Below are 18,534 nucleotides of genomic sequence, written 5' to 3'. Positions count from 1 at the left end.
AACTCAGGTAAATACACACTATGCAAAAGAAAAATTCTGGAAGAGTTCATTAACAGGTATGTAAACACCAAATGCATGTCACTAGTACCTCTTACTGCAAAAGCTCAGTAAGTACTCTGTGCATCGTTGGATTTTAAAGTGTAATATAAATCTATTCCTTCTGCTCAGGCCTGGAAATATCTCTACAGAACCTTTGCATTCTGGAAATTACAGACTTACATTCTGGAAATTTCTGTTCAGCTTCAGTCACCTACACATAGAGAAAATTTCATCCTTATAGGATTTCATTTTATACTACTGACCAGCAAAAGCTGCTGGAAATGTCAGGACGCAGAGTCTATGAGACATGGTAGAACTGCTTAGAGAAGTTCTTGGTATTCAGAACAAGGACTCAATGGGAATTAAAAAAAAAAAGGAGAGAGAGAAAAAACACTGTCTCAGAAGACAAGGGTTGGGAGCCACTCGGTTCCCATATAAACATGCAATTTGCTGACTGAAAATCCTGACAAGAATGAAACAAAACATAGGCAGTGACAGGAGCATTGTGAATACTCATTCACTCCAAAAGATACTGAATGAGTGAAGCTGGACGATGCTTGCTGACATGTCCATCTTTGCTAAAAGAACCTTTATTTGGGACGGACCCAAATGGCCATAATCCTAGGGTAATGATATTTTTCATTTACATAGCATCTCTAAAATGAGGAGATCCAAAATTTCCTTACAGCAAACTATTTAAATTAAAAAGGAATGTATATTTAAAGGGCTCTTGTCTACCTAAAATAATTACAGCTAAGACTGCCTTGTAAATTCACACTTTTGAAATATACGAAAAAAAATTCCCATATATTTTTCATTGGATAAATACTGGGCAGGTGGAAAATTCCATCTGGGATCTATTGACTCAGCACTTACATAGGACAGATAAACTAATCATGATCTACGACCGAATCAAAGTATTAATCATGTATTTTTAATTGTTAGTTTACATCCTTACATGGAACATGAATGTTATTTTGTCTGTAATGTCTTTAATATTCCATTAACACATCAAAATAGAACTTTAAACAAATGATATTGCACTTTCTGAGATGAATAGAGAAACTGGTTTGCATAAATCAATGAAGATTACAATAAGCATCATATTTACTGAAGTCTATGAAGATGAAGATTTTCATCTGCTCAGGGCAGACAGTTAAGTGTAAGATAGCATGCAACAATGCATACAATAAAAATAACTCTAGCACGGTGTCCAAGAACAAAACTGAATTATTTTATATTATTAAGTAGTATGAAAATACAGAAAATGACAAGCTGATTTGTTCAGAGAAACAAAGTTTATCATAGCAATACCCATAGTTATTTATATTGACCATTTGGTTGTGCCAGCAAAGTAAATAGTACTGTTTTCCAAGATTTAGTTGTAACTTAACCGGTACATCTCAATAGCACAAAAACTATTTATTCCCAGCAATACATCAGCACATTTCTCAAGTACGTAAACAATTACAGAACTGGTTGAAAGGGGCATAATTTTCTCTGATGATCCCACTGATGTATAAGCCTAAATTTTGGTGTCTTACTCTGTGACCTGAATCCCAACCCTGTTACTATGGTCTTGTTTCAATTGCCTAAAAATAGGTTTTCAATGCCATTTGAGAGTTCCTACGTTGCCTTGCCTACACCTACTGGTCTTAAAGATCGTGACCCTCTGTATCCCCTGCCATATTTGCCAGGCCTGTGTGAATGGCTTGGACAACTAGGACGTTTCAGGTAGATCCCCGTGTTTAAGCAACTGAAATGTATTCTGCACAGTTTTCAAGAGAATAATCCTCAGGCTACTTTTCACAAAAATCATCCATTAAGAACATTTGACTGTAAAAATAGTACTAGAATTAAAAGGTTTGAACTATAACACTGAATCCTTATTTGCAGATAAGAATACAAATGTTAACTATGGGAGCCACTGCACTCTCTACAAATTAATGAAAAATGAGAATGAATGTTTGCTTCCAGTTGATTGCAGAGCTCATCTGGTGCATAAAATAGCTAAATATGCTGAGGGTACTACAGTATCATTTGATTTTTTTAAGACTGTGTAACAAAGATTTTCATTCACTTTTCTTCATCTAGGAAAAGAATACCACAATTACAGGAAGTAATTATTTTGGTCAATCTTCAATTCATCTAAATACTGATCTATATTCCCCAAAGGTCATTATATCTATATGCTGAAAGTAAAAGGTTCTTAAAAGGTTTTCCAGCTCTTCAAAGTTTATTTTATCATTTGAGATTGATCTTTCTAAGCTTAGTCAACTAAAAGTCAGACACTAAAAACTTAGCTGGTCACCCTGGCTTCTCTTAATGGGGAGAAACAATGCTTTCAAAGGACTATTCGTTTCATCCTGAAAAAGGTTATATGTCTCAGTTTCTGGAAGTACCTTTCTTCTCGACAGTCTAGCCCCTCAGATTTGGAATTCTAACTCAGAGTTCTCTAGTTAGGGAGATGAATTGCATCTTAAGTGAAAATTATTGAACTGCAGTTCTGGAGTTATTGTGGATTTTGAAGATGAGGAGAAACACACCTTCTTCTGGAAATGTAGTCTAGTAACCATCTTTCAGAATGTGACAAAAGTTGTGTTGTTTGTTTTTTTTTTGACTGATACAAACATGAAATTGAAACATTTTGTATTTGTATATGCTGAAGTTTATGATTCAAAACATTAATTAAGGGGCAGTTTATGATGAACAAAATGATGAAAACCTATTTGTTTACAATTATGTTTCCGTATAAAACACATCATGACAAAATAAAAAAATGGAAAATTCCCGATTTCCCATTTTCATCTTACCATTTCTCTTTCAAAAAATAGTTTTTTTTTCCAAATACTTATAAATGTTATTGAACAAATTGAAATTTGATAAGAAGATTAATTTGGATTTTTGCATGGGAAGTACTGCATACTGAAAAGATTCAGTACATCATAATGCATGTACGCACTTCAGGAGTCTTGATTTGGAAAAGACTGTTTTACTGTTCTACCTTCAAATTCTAATTTCATTTCTTCAAATCTACAAAACATTATACCACTTCTACCTCAAATATAGTAACAGCAATTATTTCCCCATGTATACAGATTGCAGAAACCTGATAAAGGTTGATTCTTTTAATGCTGGACTTCAAATGGAATTAACTGTAATTGTACATATGAATTTCAATTTTTGAATTAATTAAAACCCCCAAACCATACTGAAATGCATTAAAATGATTAAAGTATTACTTAAATAATAAAAAGAAGTTTATGGTAATTAAGTTTTATATTTGAGGTCAAAATAAAACATACTTAGAAGAAAATACTTTATATACTAAGGGAAATGGAATTTTCCTAACATATCCGTCTCTTATTTTTCATGCAGTTGTCCATTATTACATATGAAAGAGATGATCACATTACTCATGAAACTTTGACAGCCATCCTGCCAGGCTCTTTCCAGCTCCAAAAATACGATGGCTCCTTCTTTGGCAGCACCACATTCATGACAAAATAATTCACTCAGGATTTCCTAATCGTATAAAGTTTCACTACAGTGCAAGTGCAGTGGTCAAACCTGATGTTCAACTAACATTTTTATTTAAACTGACTGTTTCATATAGACACCAAAATTAATATTTGTTTTATGAAGCAAATATTCTGAAATGCTGTAAAAATATGGCCTGAGAGCCAGGGGAGAGCTACTGATTTAATGGGTGAGTCAGATCCGTACTTCATAGCTTTTTATTCCAATACTACCAAAAGCAATGAACATTGAAAGACAGATATTATTCATTGCAATCTGACTGTTTAATTACTTTAAATAAACAGATAAGACATGATTCTCATTTAAACTGAAGACTCATTACAACAGTGCTATGTGTAACGGGCCCTTAGAATAAATGAAAGTCAGGACCTTAATCTATTATACAAAGAGAGCATAGGCTAATCTTTCATAGCATAACAAGTAGCAGAAATAGTTATACCAATTCTATAAACAAAATGGTATATCACCGTAGTGTTGTTTGTATTTCTTTTTACCTTCTGCATCGGTTAATCCCACTCCCGACTGCTTTACTGGTTCTTGTCCATTCTGGCTCATCTTCCCACTGTTAAAAAATATGGTGGTAGTTGTGAATAAGGCCATATGGAGATGAGATCTAAGAAAATAATATATCCAAGCCAATGAAGCTTGGTTCAGTACAAAAAGATAGACTCATATCCTAATATCCCAGATATTTCTAAAAAACATGTGCATGTTTGTGTGTGTGTATATATATACATATATAAATACAAATAAGAAAACAGTAAAAATGACTTGTTTTTTTCCTATTGCTATTTAGACAGATCACTTAAAAATAATACTTTTTCTCTTTTGGAGGCAACTGCAATCACACTTTGCTAAGCCTCTGCATTCTTAAAGACCAGAGCAGGGGCCACCAGTTGCTGGCTGCCACCTGCCTCCCATCAGCCCAGGCTTCTGTGATCAGGCTGCATAGCCTCTCCTCACTTTGACCTGTTATGGTCTGGGGAATGGTGGAATATATAATACGGAGTAACTGAGTGGCTATTGGTCTACAATATACCATCACTTTTGAGGTAAGGTGTGTTTGTGGTTATTAACTTCTTTTAGTAATTGCTTTAATATTGCAGTTTAAGTTTTGCGTAAGGAATGATTCAGTTCTGAGACTTGCATTAATCTTAAGATAAGAGGAGTGGAATAAATCATGCTCTGGAGGTACCTGTCTTTCTCCTGCATATAGAGAGAACCTGAGTGACTATCTAATGTCTATTTTTAGGTGGTGAAAGTTAGGTAAAATAAAAAACAACTTTAAATATACTTGTTGCAAGCTCTAAGGCATGATTATAACCATCCTCAAAAGCATGTTTCCTGCTATGAGAAGTTTGTGCTTCTATTTGCCTTTCTACTTTAAGACTCTCTGAAATGCTCTGGTAGAGGATATAAGGCTGTTATCTTCAGGTGTGTATGATTTCTTTGGGATTGAAGGATCAGTGCTTTTCCACATCAACCAATGAGCCAGACTGATGTTTCATGGCAGCAATAAAAATCTGTCTGAGTTCTCAATAGACTAAAAAATAATGAGTATAAAATGTCAGTTCTTAAATTCAATCTTAACTGACAGAAAAATATTCTTTTCTTCTTTTCTGATTTAATACATTTTGTAAAGTATTACAAACATGATACAAGAATTATGAGTCCCTAGGGTTTGATTCCTTACTTGTTATTCAGTTACTTTTCACCAGTATAAAGGAGGTAATTGAATTTTAAGTTAACAGCAGTACACAGACATTGTACTGGAACACATGGTTACACAGTACAAAGGCATAGAGGATCTGGTCCTTATCCTAGATGATAATATAAGTAATTTTAAGGGGGTATTACAAACTCTGGCAATTGTATAAGAGATTTTTACAAACAATTTCCCAAATAGAAAGACTTTATAAAATGTATTATTCAACTGTGTATAATGATTAATTTCCTGTGATAGTTGTAACAATATTTGATATCAGTAACTATTTTAATTAGTTACCTCATCAAACAATTCCCATGGTGTCGCTATTTAATTCTTTTATTTTATTTCTTGCTAGATGTTCATATGATCAAAAGCATTTGAACTAAAGAGTTTAAAATTTGGACTCTCTAATACTTTGTCTACATGTAAGTCAAAAAAACTTTATCTAATCTGAACAAAGAGCTTATCGCCCAAAAAGGTTTTATATGCCAAGATACTTAAAATTATTTAGCTCATTTAACATTTCACATCCCAATTGTGATCTGTGGTCCCATCGGTATACTGAATTAGTGTACGAGGTCAGAGTCCCTGCAGTCATTATCAAGCTAATGTGAACATAAATACGGATTAAAATTTGTCATGTATAAATTCAGATATATAAATATTTTTTTTATCCTCAGCTTGAAATGAAAAGGGCCAACTCATTCAAAACCCATCCCCTGAGATGATCCCTAAGGTCTCTGATGATGAACAGTAATTTTGTCATTCATTTTCATTACACTGCCATATATAGTCCTTCAGGATAAGAAAAAAAAAAAAAGCCATTTGTTATCTATGTAAATGTCCTGAGTGCCTTTTGGAGGGCCTGTCCAATATCTGTAAGTCACCAATTTACTTTAAGAATGTAATAATAGAAAAGGTAGCTTAGCTCATATAACAGGAAATAAAAGGGTTGGATCTATTTTATTTAATTAAGTAAAACTCCTGGGAACCAATTACTATAAGAGGAAAGCTGAAAGCCATGGAGAGGTTTTTCTGCTTTTCAGTGGAAGTGCTGTTGATTTGGGGCTTAATAGTGAATCTGTCAAGCAAATACAAAGTAATTGTAGACACTGCCATGTTGCTAGACAGTGCACTGCAGGTGGTATTATTTGGACTCAAATTTAGAGTAAGTGAAATGAAGTTTTACTGAGAGCTGCGTCTTAGGTTTGTGTACCCAAAACCTTTCTGCATCTGTGCTTTTTGTCATTAGGGATGACTGCAGAATAATTTTCTTTTGAGATTGTCAAGTCCTGTTAAAAATCCTCTCTCTACCACTGTGAAGTACAACTCATTTTAATCTAGAACAAGATGAGTGAAAAGTTCAGTAAAGATTAATCAACTAGCACACTGCAGCCTGAGCTCGCTTAGTCCTTCTACATATCAAAGAGAAAATGGAAAAATTAGATTGGTAGCTGTCTTTCTTTTTAGCCCCTAATAAGTTGCAGTCAAATGCCGTTGGACTGTATTTCAGAAAACGATGAATACTTAGGAATGTCACAGTTCTAGGGAAGAAATTGAATGTTTTCTGTTTTGAATCAGTCAAGCTTTGTTAGAAGACTATATTAAGCCCTTGCGACTAATAATTCAGGACTGCAGAGGAAAAGCAAAAAAAAGTGCCTTGGAGGAAAACATGGAACAACTATTGCAGGTACTGAGTGAGCAAGGAACACCGATCAATATTTTTCATGGAGCTATATGTTTTGAGAATAGTTAATCTATAAAAATTTCAGGCTAGAAACAGTGAATTGATTGAGCAGAATTACTTTTTCCTATGAAGGGAACTGCAAAAGGAAGGCGCATGCTGACAAAATGAAGGGGAAAAAATCCTGGTAACACTTTTCTCTGTGGAGTAGCTAACCCAGGAAAATGGTTGAAAGTTAAATCATTTAATAGAATCATTACACTGATAATAATTTGGTAATTCCTGCAGGGACTCCAAAACCAAATCTTTAACTAAAACTGCAAAAAAAGTCTTTCTGAGAAATTCTACTCAAGCTATTCGAAACTTGGAGAAAGTTGGGTCAGATCCAATCTCTGAATTTAAGTTGTGCTATTAACATTTATTTCTATAAGGAGATCAGTCTGAAAATTCAAGCTGAATGTTTTCAAGCCTGGGAAAATTTTACTTTTAAAATATGACCAAAGCCCACCTCTACACACTCGCACCAAAGTTGCAAGCAGCTTCTCTGCTGTGTGACAGCAATAAATTCATGAGGCTGAAGAATGGGTTTTGTTGGTTATTAACATTTCAGTGGTCAAAAAGCACAATGCAAGTACAAGTTCTGAGAATTTCTCCCCCGTTTGATGCTGTGCTACCACATAACTCAAGTCTGCAGAGGAAACTACATGAGAGAATGGCTGGCAGGTGAAAGCGCTATGCAAAGCATTGTCAGTGCACAGAGGATACAGTATATTAAAGGAAAAGCCTTACATTCTCGGGATGGGAAATAGATTATTCTCTCCTGTGGTACTGCTGCTGCCTTCACTGTCCATGCTGTATCCACTGCCAAAACTACTGGCTGACGAGCCAGTGGAGACAGAGCTTTCTGCAGGTCGGTGATTAGTAGACCTTGCTGTACAGGGCAGGAACAGTGGGTTACCAAAAAAGCTTGTAAGACATGAATGCCATCCATCTTAAGAAAAAAATGTAATTCATCAAAATTACAAACTGCAAACGTTTTCACTTCTTACTTTATGCTCCGGTATTGTGGTATCATCTTTTGTAAGATGTTTATTTTCACACAGAACAAGGTGTTCTAAACAAAACAGTGTATCACCATATTTTTCTCTAATCATATTAATAGTTCAAATCAAGTGCTGGGAAGGGGGTTAGATTGATTAATGTTGCTTTTCTGATTAAAGCTACAGAAAATCAGCTATTCATCTGAAACATTTCGTAGGGTAATCCTGTGTATATTAAAAAAAAAAAAAAAAAAAAAAAAGAGAGAGAGAGAATCCCAGTGGCCTTTCCTAATATTCTTCATGAAACATGCACTGTGTTTGACCTTTGAGAAGGAGAGGAAGCTGAAAGGAAATGTTACATGTATGCCATCTATAGTCACAGAAATTTTATGAAGACATCCACCCTTCTTCAGACATAACGCTGCTGCTACATTATATTTCTCAACCGCTCCCACCCATCTGGGTTTATCTTACTGTATGCCTAGAATTTTAATGCATGAATTTTATTCATGCATAAATGCTTAAGAATATTTGGTGTAGAAAATGTACACCAGCATATGTTATTTTTACTTCAGATGCTTTATTTAGTGTTTGGATTTTGTTGTGCTACATGAACAAATTTTCCAATATTCAGCCTTTAGCAAGTTGAGAAATATACACAGAAAGGATGCAGTGACATTACACATAATTAATACAAGACCAATAGAGCAGCTCTTCTCATATTGAATAACACAGTTGTCTGAGAAACATTAATAGAGAATTTGTGGGTTTTTTTTTTTTGTAAATGTCATCTGCTACGTCTGCTATTGTTATGTTTCACCTGTTTCAATTGACTGAACATATATACTGAAGATCAAAAATATTTGTTTGCAAAGATATTCTGTGACTTAGTGAAGTTTTCTGTTATTTTGGTGAACCTTCGAACTCTAAAGAAGGCAGTTAAGAGATTCTTTATTAAACAAAAAATGAATCATATATCTAAATGGAAATAACTTCAAATAAGAGCCAGAGCCCCAAAAGTATCTTGCCTAAAGTTGGTATTTATATTATTTATGTGTGACTGAAAGAATATTATTTTTGGTGAAGGCTGCTGCAGACTGCCTAATGTGGGACCAGGAGGCTGAGTGTGACTCCTCAAATGTAATGCAAAACCAGATTAATAATTGACACTGGAAGAGGGGAACAAAGCAATCTGTATATCATCAATCCTTGGGCTGACCTGTTAGTTAAGATAGAACTCCTATTCTGCAAAGTGATTCTTCACTGCTAAACTGAGCTGTCACATAACTCTCTTTTTTTTTTTTTAAACTCTATTACCCACATCTGTAATGCCTACAGCCACAGAAGGAATCTGTCCACCTAAATTATTTTAAGACAAAAATGTTTCTTAGGTCTATTTCATGACTTTGTACATTGATCATGGGCTACCTTCACAGACGTTAACACAAATAAACTGCAAAATCATAGATTAATTAACAGGTACTTTCAGTATCACATTTGTAGAGCAAGAGACATCATGTTTTGCCAGCACAGACAGAGCACTGTACTATGCCCTGCTCAGACACAGGTCACCTCTATCGCTCTATCATAGGTTACTCATCATTTTCAGTTTGTGGTATTCTTGTCGATCCCTATGAGTAGGGTGACATGTCGGAAAACCACTTTTAGGGAATGTTGGGCAAGGGAGAGATTTCAGAGAACAGAGGTCAAGCTCTCCATTATAGTGAGTTATATCGGCTTCCCAGCTTGTATGTGGACATTATCATGCCTGTGCCAAACTCATCCATAACCTCAATTACCATAGTGTTTGAATGAGCTATGTGACTTCCAGTGGATTTTTTTTTGGGGGGGGGGGGGGGCATGCCATGACAACTGCCTCATAGGTGAGGACGACTGGGATGGTCACACATCGGTAAAACATATGGAAGCAAAGAAAATACAGTGTTAGTGCAAAGAAGTGTTTCTACTCCTTCCCTTATGCACAAACTTGCTTAGTATAGCATACATCTCCACCATAACGTATTTGGCAAAAAGGATGATTCATATCTCTTATATTTAAAGACTTGGCTGTAAAAGGTAGTGGCTGAAGTTATTTCTTAGATCATTAAACTGGTGGATATCTAAAAGTAGTAAGAACTTAGAATTTAGTTTAATGTGCCAAATAAGTTTGCATTCAGTCTTTATAAATGGCTTAGAAGTTGTTTTACATCTATTTATAATCAAAATATAATTTTCTTTTGAAATAGCTATTTTTTGATCATACATTCAGTATACTGTATTTTTAGATTGTGTACTGTTTAGTCTTAAATTAAGACTTTTTCTATATTCATTCCTTTCGCATCAGATCTCTTGGTGAATGGGTATAATTGGACCAAGTTTAAATTCACAACTAGATTTTGAAAATCCTAAAGTTCAGTGGTTTTTGGTTGTTTTTTTCTGTCTACTCTGTAAAAGTAATCAACTACATCTGTCAGTTTTGAGACAGGTTATAAAATCCACAAATAGATTTACAGCTGTTTTTGTGACAAATTCAAAATCTGGATACAGAGAAACTCCTTCCTAACTCATGAGACACCCACACTTTCTACACATCTATGTTTTTACAGGTAAATCTAGACCTCTAAGTTTGTGCTGCTGGTTATACGGCAAACTTCCAAGTTCTGAAAACATGATGATGCCTGTAGTCAGACAATATTTCATGTGAGACAGAATAACCAGGGTTAGTTAGATTTGTACTCGATAGAGTTAGAAGTTAGAACCTGATCCCTGCTCTCACGTGCAAGAGAGTCATTTATAGATTTATTTGTAGTCTTGCCCTTTCTCTTTGACCAAATACAAAAACTTTCTTATGAACTTTAACCAGAAAGGCTGAGTAAACTCAATCTGCTACTCCTCTAGTCCCACCAGCCAAAGTAAGGCCTATGAAGTCTTCTAAGTGTCAGAACAACTGTTGCCCTGCTGGCCACTGGGCTCCTATCTGTAAAAAAGACAAGAAGCTAAAGTGAGATTAGGGCAGGCCTCAGGAGGAAAAGTTCACTTCTGAGTTACAGGGCTCCTGCTTACAGCTGCCTATGCTAGGAAATGCCCAAGTTCTCAGGTTTGCCATCAAAGTTCAGCTGAGAGGTATATTCCTCTCTAGAGAGTTGAATAGATTGACAGTGACTTGTTTGACAGGGTTTTTTTTTTTTTTTTGTGGTCCGCAGATAAGATATTCTCTTCTGATGTCACAGAGCTGCTTGACAGTACAAGATGTAGCCTTGCTTTGCCTAAATGTACAATGTTATCTCAAGAAGAGTTGTGGGAAAGGCAACTGGCATCATTTGAATATTAGGCAGCCAGTGTAAGGAAGAGCTAAGTTTCGTTGCTCCTTTGGTTTTTCAAAATGCTTCCTGGCCCTTGGGGGGGAAAGCTTTAACTTCTCATCTTCAAGGTCTTGCTGAAAATTGCATATCATGCTGAAATCATTCTATTTTTGAGAAGAAAAATACTCTTCAGGCATCAGCCTGAAGAGGAAAAATTTAACCAGATCATTACCCAACATCATTTGGACTCTTACTGGGAAAGAGGAGGCCTTTTTTCCAGTCTCTTGTACATGAGCTCTTTCTGAAGTTTATCAGTTGCTTGGCACTTTCTAAAGACTGTAACTTCAAATGTGTCTAGGCTGTCCAGCCATCTGGCTGTAAAGAATAGAAATAGGAAATGACAATTAAAAGCTCTAATGTGGGTTGCTTCCTCTGAACTAGTGTACAGAATTTCTGCTATTGTTATAGCCTTGTTTTCATTTTCGTCTGCTGGTCCTATTTTAGCCTACTACCAAGTTCTTTATCTAATCTGAAGATGTGTTGGCAGGTAGAGATGTCATATTTAGTAGCTAGCAATGTGATATTAATGCTACCACTGAGTGATACTGTTTTACTGTCTTTGGTATAGGTTGGCATAAACAGAAGTTTCAGTTCAACCATTTTAGTGAATAATACATAAACAAGCTGGAAGTTTTCTTGATTGCCTACTTGTAACTTTTAAGAAAGTGGATCATAGCATTATCTCTGGCATAGGGTCAGCATTTTCCAATGAAAAAATGATAATGGTTAGACAGATGTCTTTTGTATTCAATACTGTTTATGGGGGGAAAAAAAAATCCTCTGACAGAATGATCTTCATCCTCCTATTCTCTTATGCCTTCTTGGAAAAGAATTGCTGAACCAAGAAAATTGAACCTCACCTTTTATCCCCTTTTATATATGTATAGATATGGTGAGAGTATTTTACTTTTGCTTATGGAGCCAGTGAGAAAATCAAATTTTAGAACCAAGGAAAACATGTAAGCCGTGCCTCAGCATAACAAAAATGTCCTATTGAAATCAATAAGAAAGGAAAGAACAGAAGCCTGATGATTTCACTTAATCTTTCAGAAGAGTCTGTTCTTACAACAGAGAATAGATTTTCTTTCTTTAACCTAACATAAAGGAGATAATTCACAGAAAACCTATAGCTTTGAAATGTCAAATCAGTCAGTAGCAAAGTGGAAACAATCCTGTGCTGACAGCTGCTCCAGCCATTTTTCTACAATGAATGGACTTTTTTTTTAAGAAGGACTTAAAATTAAAAATTGGACTGTGCAGTGCTGTGGGTCATGTGGATAAAAGAAGGTCAGATTCACACAAAACTTTCTCCTGGGGATTAGATTGTAGATGATGCATTCTCTTCCTTTCAAATGGATGTTCTCCTTCTAGGGTGTCTGTCTAGGACCAGAAATGTAAGTGTCTAAGCACATTGAGAAAGACAGTCCTATATATAATACAAACAAGAATAGGGGGAAAATACTTGGGTACGTGTTCAGGATTAACCTTGGAGACTTTGCCCCAAATTGCTTGAAAAATTGCTAATGCTGGCAGCCTTGTGACAAACCTCAGGGAACAAAATGGGCTGATATCATCTTGCTGAATCTCCTCAATGTCAACCATGTAAGAAGACAACCATGGAAACAAGTGTCGTCTCTGGTCCGCTCTGGGTTATCTGCTGACCCATGGACTGGGCAGTGCGTCCTCATGCAGAATGTCTTCTAGCAGGTGCATGTCCACTGGCCCCAAATGCCTATTCACCTATTTTTATGAAGGGTTTGCTAGCACTAAAAGCCAGTGCTGCTATGGCTTGCTCTGTAGAGCTCTGCGGAGTAAAACTTGCTAGCTGGGACTGCTATTTGCATCTCTGTGAACAGAATGGAGATGCATAAAAATCAGTGATCAAAGAGATATGCTGAAAGTCAGTTCTAATAGTTTCCTTTCCTCACTCTTTCTCCTATTGAATGGTCCCGTTTCAGCTGTGTTTGTATATTAGATACTGTTTTGACCATATAGTGATATTTTGTGAAATTTCAACACAACTCTTCACAGAGCAATTTATCTTATAAAGAGAGTAATGGTGGCAGAATAGCGCACGTCTAAAATTGTGGTGATTGTATTCCTTCACCCAGCAAAGCAATTCTGATGATATAATTTTCTTCCTTGTGCTTCACAGACTTAGGCTACCATCTAATCGACTTTTTAAATAGGATTTATCAAGTGAAGAATCTGAGCAATTTCCTGGAATTACATGTCAGCTTAAAATGGTTGAAGAGTAAATAACAGAAATAGCAGAAGCAAAATGTGCTGGCTTTTAGGCTGAAACAACAGACTCAAAAGGCAGCCTGAGATTATTGCTGTCTGCAGAGAGTGGGGACAAACTGTTCTTGTTTTGATAACCATTCTTGAAAATTGGTTATTTCTAGCAATATGAAAGCATATTTAATTTATTTGGAAAATAAGAGCCTAGTGAAACTAGACATAAAACAGCTTTATTGGGCAGTAAATAATTTACAGAGTGAAAGAAACGCCCTAAATTATTGTAAGAAATTAGAGCATGGCATTGCCTGTTAAAAGGGTGAAAATGTATATATACCTAAAGAGAGCCCAAATAAGCAGCCATTTAAAATTCCTGCACAATCAAATCTAATCCAAAAGATTCGTAGAACCTAGAAATTAATTTCCTTCCCCTCTACAGTGTTGCTGAGGCTAGTAAATAGAAGTTAGTAATGAAGAAAATATCTGTAGACTTATTCTTACAACTAAATGGCTAGAAATTATGTAGTGCTGCCTCAAGCCTGTATCATGGAGTTCAGTGCTAGCAATACCTTGTTGGTACGTATATCACATGACTTCTTTTCATAGCTTTAGCCTATTGCTATGCTGACAGTTAAGTGGACTCTTGTCAACATTGGTGGGTCAGGGAAATAAAAGCAGGTGGGCTCCCTTTCAAGGTATGGTGTTTTAAACCAGAGGTCTTGAAGAGGTGTGATTTCACAGGCTCTTCTGGGTTCAATTATGGAAATGTTGATGCACAGTCTACCTGTTTTTGCAGGAAGCTTCCAGTCTTAGTTTTGACAGTAGGCTTCTCTCTGACCAGTAAAATCAATTTAAAACACACACAACTATTTGGAAAGTAGTATCTTCTTGGGATATCACAGAAAAGCTTTTGGGTCACAAGGGAAAACTTGTAATGTAAAAGATGAAATGCTGTATAGGAGATGGGAGAGTTCAGTAGATTCTAGGTACAGGCACTAGTTAGTATTGAAGGTTTTCGGACAATGTGTGATTTTTAAATTGCCAGAGGTTTTGGGCTGCAAAAACCTTGTCATATTATGAGAACATATCTACTGGGTAAAATACAGGGAAAATGGATAGAAATTGTTGTAGTAATATATTGTTTGTAGTACCCTAAATGTTTCCCTGCCCCCACCACCCACCATATCTTTCTGGTATCAGCAGTTATGGTTGGTCTTTCACCTGAAACAGTATTTTCACTAAATCTTGAACATTTGCTGACTAATTCAGGTCAGGTGTATAACAGTGCTTTTGTCCTGCCAGTACCTTTGTGTGCTAAATAAAAGAGGAGGCATATACACAAGGCAGCTAAAAGCTCATGTCTCCTTTGGTATCCATCATCATATGGATGTTCCAGCAATAGCGTATTGAGTCATGACTTCTTTCTTATGAGTGTCTGTTTGAAAGGATAGAAGAATGCATATGACTACCATGAGGTTCAGGCTTAAAGTCATCTACCCAGCTATTTAAATGTTAATTTATTGTGATGCAAGGATCCTAGGAAGAAACAAAGCAGTCTTCTAGAAATTCTCTCCTGTGGTCATAGAAGGATTTTATTGCTGACCAGTCACTATTTTAATGTATTACACATTGTGCCTTTTGGGGCAAAATTGGCACCTTTTCCTCCACAAGTAAGGACAACCCTGTTGAATTTTAACCACAAGGAAAGTATGTAGAATACCTGTGAAGAGACCAGAACTCCCTATAAAATTGTGTACATTAAAAAATAGCCAGTTATGTAGATACAGGCTGAATATATGGTGAATATTGTGTGTGTGTTCTGAGCCCCTAATTTCATTGGAACTAATGATCCCCATTCTAGTGGGGCAGAGTTTGTGCACCTTTCTACTTTATGCTCTGACACTGAAGGGAAATGTTGCCTTTTCTTGGCTTTCTTATTTGCTTTATTGGAAGTTATCAGCATGAAGCATGCGGCCTATTCTTTTGACACTATGCACTGTTTTTGAAAAGGCCAATTCAGTAAATAACTATATTGCACACTTCTTTTATATGTATATATCCAGAGAACTGGTAAATATCATCAGAATATCTGTAACTTTTAATAGCAGAAGAATTCCAAAATCATTTACTGTAGTTAAAATATAAGCAACCTATCAAGAAATGGTGGGGAAGATCCTTCTCTGGGATAAAATATTGACTAAAAGGAAACACTGATTTATACTATCCGAATAAGCTGACTCATCTGATGGATAAAGGCTAATTTATACTTTTATGCTGAAAGGAATGTGCTTAATTTTACATGTGTAATAGGCAATAATTCAATTTTTTCACAAAATTCTCCTGGAATTACTAGTTTACTATCATCTTGTGCGGTTGTGGTAAACAAACAAACAAACAAAAAAATAAAATGTTCCCTGATAAATTCACAGGGAAATAGCTGTGGCAATTAATAATTATGTTGCAAAATATTTATACAGGCTTCCTTAATAAAGGAATTTGAGATTTAGTGACAACAACTGCAAAATCAGACTTTAATAGCTTGTTAAGATCATTGCTCCAATCCATAAAACCAATTCATTTATTGGCATCAGGAAGAGGAACCCGTTAAGCAGGCTTTGATGCAGCAATGCAGCATCCCTGCAGGAATGGACTTGCAAACTAATACTCAAAGTTCACAATAGTCTCAAATTTTAGAATTTTTGGATTAGAGGGAAAACCTCTTTTGACTTCATCTCCTCTTCCCTTGAAGAACTTTATAAATCAAAAGTTTGTTTGAATATCTTTGGTATTTTTTCTATCCAAGGTCATAATCTCTCCTGGTTTAACTTAATACTCAATAAAACCTCAATTAAATTTCTCTTGTATTTGCTCCTGCTGAATTGCATATGAGATCTGCAAATCTCAAAAAAAAAGTAATTATTGGCCCACTTCATAACTAGTTTGGGTATAGCAAGAAGAATCCAAACTTTGTCAGAGATCTGAAAACAAACTTGAAAACTTTGTGTAGGTCATTATGCATTGCATATATATGTCAGAAGTAAAAAGACAAAAATATCAGGTCTCCTCATGTTAACTCCAACCCCACTAACATATTAATGACATCCATGTGGCTCTTAATGCCAGGATTCTATACAGATGCTCATAATATTGCTGTGAGCCAAATGCATATTGATAGATATCCTTTCCACAATTTTAAGAGTAAAGAAGCTAGTGTAACAGCTCAGTGACAACAGTACTTGCAGCTAAGTTGTGGCCTAGCTATTTCCTTATTCAACCTTGTATCACAAGCAAATGATTTTGGTATTGTTTATCCACGGCAAAAAAAAATTGTATGACTAGAAGTCTTTATGATAAATCTCTACATACACAACACCCTGAAGGATCATATGAGTAATTTAGATTTGTACGGTATACATCCCAGGAATAGGATGGGCCTTTCGGTCAAGATTGCTGAACACAAGTTCAGCCATGTCCTCTGGCCGCTGCCTGAACTGAGGGTCTGGAATTGAGCTATAGAATAGAACAATATGTGAATGTGTGTGTTTGTGTGTGCCAACGTGCATGTGTGTAGGGGTGTGTGTGTGTGTGTATGTATATATATATATATATATATATATATACTCACACAGAAGAGTAATTTCTTAAAGCTTTCAAATAAGAAGCAACTTGTTATTTCTAAATAGAATGTGTAAACTTGTTTGTTAAATTGGTCCTTTTTCATCAGTCATTTCAACATCACATTATTTCTCTGTAATGACTCGTTGCCATTAAGCATATACAGTTGCGAAGCCTAATGCCCCCTGTCTCCTACAGCCTCCTCAACTAGACTGCATTTCCCATGGTGTGCAATACTGTGGATGGAAAACCTTGCAAAGAATCATGAGCTTGGCAAGGGATTACAGCGTATGAGAGAATCTGGCAGTCCAGTCTGTAACTTTACTGGGCTAGTTCCTCAAATTCTTTGAAAATTAACAAAATGCTCCAGAAGTCAAAAGAACAGTGCTGATTTGAACCAATTGAGATTCTGGCTCTTTATTTGTGATGCAGGGATAAATTGATGATATCTGGCATTCAGGTTTGATGTACAGGTACCTACAGGTAGAACAGTAATTTTTTAAGATACTGATTTAAAAAAAATATCAAGAGATTGAGGTATACATGGATCAAAACTCCTTTCCTTTCCACTGGTGGTTTGAAAAATTATCTGGGCTGATGGCTTTTGACATAACAACAACGTTGGGAGAGGAAAAATAAATTGTTAATGACCTAATTAGAATTCCAGAAATAAAAATGTGCAGTTAGGTTTTCATCACAGTACAAGATGTGTTTAATCATGCTTAAGCAGACCAAGTTGGATGCATGTTTTTTTTATTAGGCAACATGAACAAAGCTATACCATTTTTCAACAGAAGTCCAAGTCCTCCAGTGGAATGGAAGTGCATAAGTTTGCTGTTTGGTAATGGTGCTTAACATAGCTTTTCGTTATGGACTTATGAGCTGATGTGGAAAGATCAAGCAGAGTTCTTGATTCATGTTAACATTTACAGCAGTTAATGGTGGGGAAAATAAATAATTAAATATTGCAATGAATTAGTAGACATGGCAAGAAGGATTTGGGATGTGGTTGGTTTCTTAACCATGTCTTTCTGCTCACCTCCTTCAGGCTTGACTGGTCCATCAGACATCACTTTCCTGAGGGCTAGTTGGCTTTGGTCTTTGTTGTCATTGGCTGGTGGAGGCAGATTGTCAGACTGAGTTCTTTGAATAGGGAGGACTCCTGCTATGCTGTGTCTGTGCTGCTTCCTGGCATGATTAGACTGACCGCTTTTATGTGCTGCTGTGGCAGTGTGGGTGAAATGGAAACCCAGAGTATGTATCCTCAGATGGAACCAGCTTAAATGTTATTCATGCAAACAGAAGTGT

The 18,534-nt window shown here is 35.9% G+C and overlaps 1 protein-coding gene across 1 annotated transcript in view; it reads right to left on the bottom strand.

The window, feature by feature from the left end:
• PCLO (piccolo presynaptic cytomatrix protein) overlaps positions 1–18,534 on the bottom strand; it is a 371,358-nt gene that overhangs the window by 39,741 nt on the left and 313,083 nt on the right. Inside the window, exons 22-23 of the mRNA XM_026071312.1 lie at positions 7,761–7,902; positions 4,074–4,141 (exon numbers count right to left, since the gene is read on the bottom strand). Coding sequence (XP_025927097.1) covers positions 4,074–4,141; positions 7,761–7,902 — 210 coding nt within the window. The remainder of the gene's footprint in view (positions 1–4,073; positions 4,142–7,760; positions 7,903–18,534) is intronic.

The sequence above is a fragment of the Apteryx rowi genome, unplaced genomic scaffold (assembly GCF_003343035.1).
Source record: "Apteryx rowi isolate R43461 unplaced genomic scaffold, aptRow1 scaffold_108, whole genome shotgun sequence".
NCBI classification, from domain to species: domain Eukaryota; kingdom Metazoa; phylum Chordata; class Aves; order Apterygiformes; family Apterygidae; genus Apteryx; species Apteryx rowi.
The sequence above is the reverse complement of the archived record's forward strand: the minus strand, read 5'-3'. Positions and strand labels throughout refer to the sequence as shown.